Source organism: Drosophila suzukii, chromosome 2R, assembly GCF_043229965.1.
Source record: "Drosophila suzukii chromosome 2R, CBGP_Dsuzu_IsoJpt1.0, whole genome shotgun sequence".
NCBI classification, from domain to species: Eukaryota; Metazoa; Arthropoda; class Insecta; order Diptera; family Drosophilidae; genus Drosophila; species Drosophila suzukii.
The window spans coordinates 20,839,325-20,846,382 of NC_092081.1; the positions used below are offsets into that span (position 1 = coordinate 20,839,325).

At 38.7% G+C, this 7,058-nt stretch overlaps 1 protein-coding gene across 11 annotated transcripts in view; it reads right to left on the minus strand.

Moving 5' to 3' along the window:
* The window catches only part of Pkc53E (Protein C kinase 53E), a 34,739-nt gene extending 27,885 nt beyond the window's left edge, over positions 1-6,854 (minus strand). For 2 of the 11 annotated variants that reach the window (XM_065863805.2, XM_017073414.4), the window contains exons 1-2: positions 3,017-3,148; positions 788-1,206 (exon numbers count right to left, since the gene is read on the minus strand). In XM_065863805.2, the coding sequence (XP_065719877.1) occupies positions 788-987 (200 nt within the window). In that variant the 5' untranslated portion in view covers positions 988-1,206; positions 3,017-3,148. Of the gene's footprint in view, positions 1-787; positions 1,207-1,730; positions 1,791-2,760; positions 2,850-3,012; positions 3,150-6,736 lie in introns of those variants that run through there. The other 9 variants (XM_070994633.1, XM_070994634.1, XM_070994635.1 and 6 more) reach the window with 9 other exon arrangements.
* Between the last annotated feature and the right edge of the window lie 204 nt (positions 6,855-7,058).

Sequence of the window (7,058 nt, forward strand, 5' to 3'; positions counted from 1 at the left end):
ATTGAGTGGGCCATTATTAATTTGTTTTTAGTTTTCAGTTTAATTTCTTTAGATTGCCATTTCCGTTTTCTTATTTAAGACAACTATGCAATCTTAATAAGAAATGTAATAATTTACTTTGGCAGCATTGAATATTTAAATTTAATTATAATTGGTTTTTATTTGTTTGTTTTAAGTTTTCAGTAAAATTTCTTTAGATTGTCACTTCTGTGTTCTTTACTTAAGATATGTACCTACTGTTGACCATGCAATCTAAACAACAATTTTAGTAAAAGCAAAGAAAGCCAACTTTAATCTTTTTGTGATGATAAACAAAACCCTGAATAAATACTATAAATGCATGCACTTAAACCGGATTGCCCATTTGTGGATACACCTTTGTGGATATTTCGAACAACTGAAATCTTTTATTAAATGTAGTGCCTGGCCTGGAACAAAGTACCTTCAGGAGTGCTATGCTGACCAAAGACTTAATTCGATATTTATCTAAAAATTGGGTTTGACCACTGGCACCCATTGTGGGTGCTTTGTTTTTGTTGCCATGTGGCTCTATTATTTGCGCTATTCCGCTATTGTTGCTCAGTTCTTTCGCCTTGTCAATATACATTTATCGATTCCCACCACTGATGTTATGTGGACGCATTGCTGGCCATGCTTGGTAGACCCACAAGTGCCGTCGAAGGGAGGGGGGTTTAGTTTTCTATGGGTATATGTGGGTGGTTCTATGTTTGGGTGATGGGGGGCTCCATAACTTGGGGATGCTACATACTACAGATAGGAAACTCACCAGATAAAGTCCTTGCAGTGGGAGCAGAACGTGGGCTGCTTGAAGAACCGGGCTATGAAGCAGTGATCCTTGACATTGAAGACGTTCTTCTTCTTGAGGGCTCCCTTGCGAAGGCGGGACTTCATCTTGTTCTCGCCCATGGCCTCGCCCTCCGCCCCCTGCTGCTGGGCATCCCCGTTGTTATCGCTGCCCTCCGACATTGTTCGCCTATTAAATGTTCTTTTTTACCTTCTTCTATTTTTTAGCTCGACGGGTATTTCGCAGCGTTTACAAATCGCAAAGGTTCTTTAACTTGCTCACTTGTTGTTGCCGCATTTGGCTTGTTACGTACTTCTCTGGCTGGCTGGCTGGTTGGCTTTGTGTTTATTGATTTTCAGTTTTAGTTCTCGGCGTGTTTTTATTAGGCCCTAAATGTCATCCTATAATAATGCGAGAAAATAACGATGCAAAAACTGGACTTGAGATGCCCGCTTTAAACGAGATGCCCAAAGCGATTTGCATAATTTTATTAATCACTGGCCGCACGTTCGGCCGTTTATTTAATTATTTTTCACTCGCGTCCCACTCGCATCGATTTCAATTGATTTTTCTCATAACAAGCGCAGCAATTAAACAAAAAGTCAGGCAAATGTCACCGGTAGACGGGCAAACAAGCTCATAATTAGTATTAATTTTAATGCGCCGACGGTTGATTGTACAAATTTCTGAATTTCTGAATTTCTGAAGGGGTTTTTGGGGGGCTGGCAGCTAAATAAGAACTTTGCAAATAATATTATTTTTCCCCGCAAAAAGAGACGCGCGTGCAAATAAAAAAGCGAAGTGCAAACGAAATAATATTTATTTCAATGTTTTGCTTTTGTTTTTCAGCTTTATCGAAATTTTTGCAACGCCAATTTTTGTGTGCTTCGCCAACAGACACGTTCTTGCTGGCCACTGCTCTCACCTGTGCAGGTGGGCCAATTCGGGATTCGATCGGGGTACACCCTATATTTGTTTTGAACTCACAACGCTCGCATAAATATTAGATTGCATTCCTCGTTTGCCTGCTGAATAACAATTTTTGGTCATTTTGTAGCTCGTGATCTATCCAAAAATCCATTTGGTATGGCTTTAAACAGCTATAGATAAGTTTAATAATCTCTTTATTTATTGTTTCACTTTGTTACCACTCCCTAAACAGTTTCTGTATCACACTTTTTTAAAGTTTTTAATTTTGACCCTAGTTCTATCTATAAAAAAATTAAGCATACGTAGTGTGCTCTTTGTTTTAAGCCCCTATGACACTTGCTTAATTTTTGTTTAACTGTCTGGACCTATTTTAAAAACCTAGAGAGAAGTGGTAACCAGCATATCTACATCTCATTAGTTTATATATTGAAGTTAGGTTGTCTTGACTTTTTAAAATAAATCCAGTCAGTTTCCCAAGTCTCAAGCTAGTGTCATTAGGCCTTTGCTACTCTAAATGTGTTAGGGCTAAAACACACTGATAAGGCTATATTTAAATTAATTGAAAGCGTTTTGATAAATGTAAATACTTTTTTATTTTTTAAATTTCCTTATTTTCTACCACTTTAATCTAACTGTTTAATAGTTAAAGCAACCCTTTTGCTACCCTGCCTAGGCATACAAAATCTGCAGAGTTCACATTGATTGATGCCACAATCCAAAGACGGAATCGCAAACACAAATCCACAAAGGACTCGATTGAAGCTCTGTGTTCCTGTAACACAGATACAATTGTGTTTGCCAACGAAAAGCAACAGTTACTATCATTTCCGTATCACTTGGCTGCGCTGTTTTTTGTTTTCCGCTTTTTAGGGCACTTTTTTAACCATAATGGCTGTAATAGTTATGACCGCTTTTCTGCTATTCTCATGAGAGGTATTTTTTGGTTTATAGAGCCCAGTATTTGGGAGTTAAATTTCTAGTTTCAAGCACTTGTGCCATCGGCATTTGGCGTTTATTTTGTTTACTTTTCCAGCAATGACTTTCTGTGACTGGTCTTATTGGGACTACACTGCACTACACGCACGAGACGGGAAAATCAGAGGAGCAACTGCCTTTGGTGGCGTACCGAAACGTAGTGAGCGTGCGAATACATTTTCACACGAGCGGAAAATCCAAGTCCATGGCCTGTGGTGAATTTCCCAGCTGTCGCCCTCTCTCTTTCCCACTGCCTCTCCGCGGGTTACACAAGATTTCCTCTGCCTCTCGCACGCACTCACTCACACACACACTGCTGGAAAATGTAGGGGCAGTTTTTCCCCAGCTTTTCCTTTCTTGGCCTCTGGGCTCTGCGAATTCGTATCGTTTTCCCGGCACGTGCGCTTCGCTCGAGTCACAAACGCGTTCTGGCCAACCGACTGCCTTTATTTTCTGGAGCAAAATATCCGTAGAGAGCTTTTGGGAGCTCTGTTAGCCCAAAGCAGCGGCTCTGTTAACGCTCATTTGCATCCCGGCCAGCTGATTAACATAAGTAAACCCAAAACTGAATCTGAAACGATCCAAAACGTCAGACCCTGGAGCCCCCGATGACGCTCTTGGCGATCCGATCGTCAGCGCTAATTGATTCGACTGAACGAAACTTGTTAAATGGTCACGGGCCAGCCGGTTTTGGGCCCACTTCGCGGGGACTTGCGGTGGAAAAAGTCGAAAAAGAGCTGATTCGATTTGGAAATGGAATCCCCTTCGCAGCTGATCGGACCAAGTGATAGGGAACATGATCTCTAACTATCAAAGCTACTGGTTACCAACGTTATATAGCAACCATGGACCAAAAATAAGCTTTATAACATATCATTTTTTGATTATATAGCGGATATAGTAAGTATTATAAAAAAGATATAAATTTTTTAGGGAGAGCAATCTCATCAGTAATATTTTTAACGAACTTTAACTGAACATATGCTTTACAGAAAGATATACATCTGCACAGAGAGAAATATTCAAGAACATTGTTCTTTAATTGAGAACATTCGTTCTTAAAAACCTTCTATGAACATTTTGGTATCAATGCTCTTAATATTAGAACGAAATGGTGAGAAGAGAAAAGTTAAATTGAGTTTACCTTAAAACTTTTTGATAAGAATACACTACTGACTAGACTTTTAGTTTATTTGATGATTGATTCAAGCAAAGTGAAACCATTTTCATCTTCAAAAATGTCGTTATATTTTTAAGAACATTTTTAACTCAGACGAAAACGTCAGAATTTTCTCTGTGTGGAGCTTAATAAGTTGTCTATAAAGTTACTTTTGATAAGATAAAAATAAAAATACTATAACCATAATTATTTCTTTTTAAGCTTTAATTACCTTGACGTACTTATATCATTATTGCACAACACCCATTGACGCGCCATATAAAAGCTAAGAGTCATAAACCAGATAAAGATCAATATCGAATAATTACTGGAAGAATTCATAAGTACACATTTTTTAGGAAAATTTTGTGGAAATATTTGCTAATGTGTGTTGTGTGGAATATTTCCGTTCCACTTGCTATTTAGACGAGTGATTGGACTCCATTATTTATTGCTCATATTTTAAAGCTTGTTTATTGCAACTCAAAAGTAATAAGGTTAATCCTTATATTTTTCAAAGGCAAGTCCGCCTTATCGTCAAGTTTATAATGATGAATTTGATTAAGTAAGGGTTCGTCTGATATAAACAAAAATACATTAAGACTTTATATCAGTTCCTAACCTAACAATCTTGTTGTGATTTGGTTTTGGTTTCCTTTCACTCAGTTGAACTTAAAATTGGTAATTTATAGCCCTAATTTATGTATTTACCACTCCATTATTTATGACCAATTTTGTGAGCGTGTTTGGCTTGGCGTCCGAACCAGAGGATATGAGATAAATTCTCGATGTGGGCGGATCTCCGCTTACATCTGCCCAACCGCAACCTTCGGCGTGGTTGCTTGTTACCTGTTACCCACTACCCATTGGCCCACCTGTTACGTGCCACATGCCCCCGCTTTTAGCCACGGTGCCACATCTGATAGCCAAGTGTCACGTTTCGCGGCCCGGCTCAAAATCAAGCTGGGGCGTTCCTACGATACGAAACGAATCGAATCGAGAGCGGTTCGGACGCTTTTCGCGGCTAATGCAATAATTATTTATCTGCCAGAGACACGGACAGACCATAAACTATCACAACATTTTCGCTTTTCGGTTAGTCGGTCGGTTTGGCTCTAATAGAAATACCAAATATTTGGGCGGGCGAATAAATAACCCCTCCTAACGCACACATACGCTCGCCCAAAATTGGAGATAAAATATTGTGGTAAATTCCCATTGCCAATTGCTTGGTCGGTCGACATGTAAATGGGCATGTTGAAAGCCATCGGAATTCGGTTGCATAGATAAAGCGGAATATCGCACAGTAGATAGCTGATAATGCTGGCGTCACTCGGCCAAGCAGATAGTAATTTATGAATAATTTGCTTTAGATATCGCAAACACTGGGCAATAAATTTCAATTGCAAGCAAGGCAATTAAAACCCATTGAAGTATTTTCTCGGCGGCAAGCTATTTTGTACATCATACAGTATTTGGGGTATGCTAGTTATTGGTTTGTTAAGCCAGAATATAAGAAGCATAAGAAGTTAGAGGGCATCTTACAGTCGACTTGCCTCTTGGATATTTTTTATAAACCTCCCCACACTTTGCTTGAATTGTTCACGAATGGAAATGTCGGTTTAAATTGTTTAAACTGCATTCACTATGTATTCGTTAATTTATATTAACTCGAATTGGAACCGGAAACGCTTATTCACACTGGCAAATTTTTGAAAGTGGATAATACTTTTCATAACAAGCATGAGCAGATTGTTTTGAACTTAATAATGGTAATTTACGCATATCCAAAATATATTACTCATAAGATTTGTGAATGAAAAATAAGCCAAATAAATATTTTTGTTTCGTAGATAACAATTTGCTTAAATTCCATGACCACACAAATGTTATTCATCGGAAACCATATTAATGGGTATCCCAATGTGCTAATCCCCCCTAATTGTAAACCAATAAATTATTTCGACACTTGGCTCATTTCTGAGAATCGCTCCAGTGCACTTAGCCCACATCTGAACACTTTGTAAGGGTCTTAAAAGCGGTGGCTGCTGGAAACCCAAACCTGCTAAATCATCATTAAATCGATTCGTATCTCAAATGGTAATTTCCAATCAGAATCCCATACTTTCACTCGGCTGCTCTGCTTTTTTTGCTTGTGTTATTTTGCCCTCAGGGCCTTGGTTTTTTGTTATTGCCTTTGCTTGGCTGCTTTTCCCGCTTTCCCTGGCATTTCCCGCCTTCGAGTGCTTTGTGCAGCTTTAATTTTCTTTATCAGCGCAAACTGGGCATTTTTCGCACGCACACAAGACACGAAAAACCGGCAGAAACGACAAAAAACAGACAAATTTCAATTAAAAGCGTGGGCGGTGGTACAAAAGGGCGTGTCACTCACGCATAATTGACACAAATTGTGGCAATCAAGCTCACAATCAAACCAACAAAGCCAATCTTATCGCGCATTTCACATTTCGCCACTGATGGTGATTAACGATTTGTTTACTAAAATGTTTTAATTTATGCAAACGATTTATGCCAATTCTAACTACCATTTATACACATTTTTCACTTTGCACTATTGATGATTTGCTTTATAAATATTAAAACTGGGGATGTATTTGCAGTTTATTTGACATTTCTTTGTGGTTGTTTATTAATAATTTTGTATTAATGCACATGCAAACTAACGTGGCTTTAGTTATTTATTAATTTAAACTTCATTTCTTTTATTTAATAAATATTATAGTTAATGCCATTAAATATGTATAATTCTTGGCTAAAATGCGGAAGAACCAATTGATTTCGCTGCTTTGTTATATTCAAATGTTCCAGCTGTTGTCCAAACAATTAGATTGCCAGTGAGAGTTTACATTCGTTTTTATTTTTACTCGTTTCCCGGTCTTGTTATATTTTTCGGCACTTTTCAATCGGTGGCCGTTTGCCATTTGCCGCAGAAAACAAAAAAAAACCGAAAAAACGCTCCCCACGACCCGTTCAGTCGAACTTTTGGACTGTCGGCGAACTCGTATCTCTCAGATACAATTCGCTTCTGTCTGCCCCACAAAAGCGATCGCATTCGCAGTCGCGTCGCAGCCGCTGCTCTTTTGACGGTCGTGAAATCGGCGCAATTCTAGTGACTTTTGCCCCGATCAGGCCCACTGTGCAGCGGGCAGCGATTGGTTTTTGTTTGCG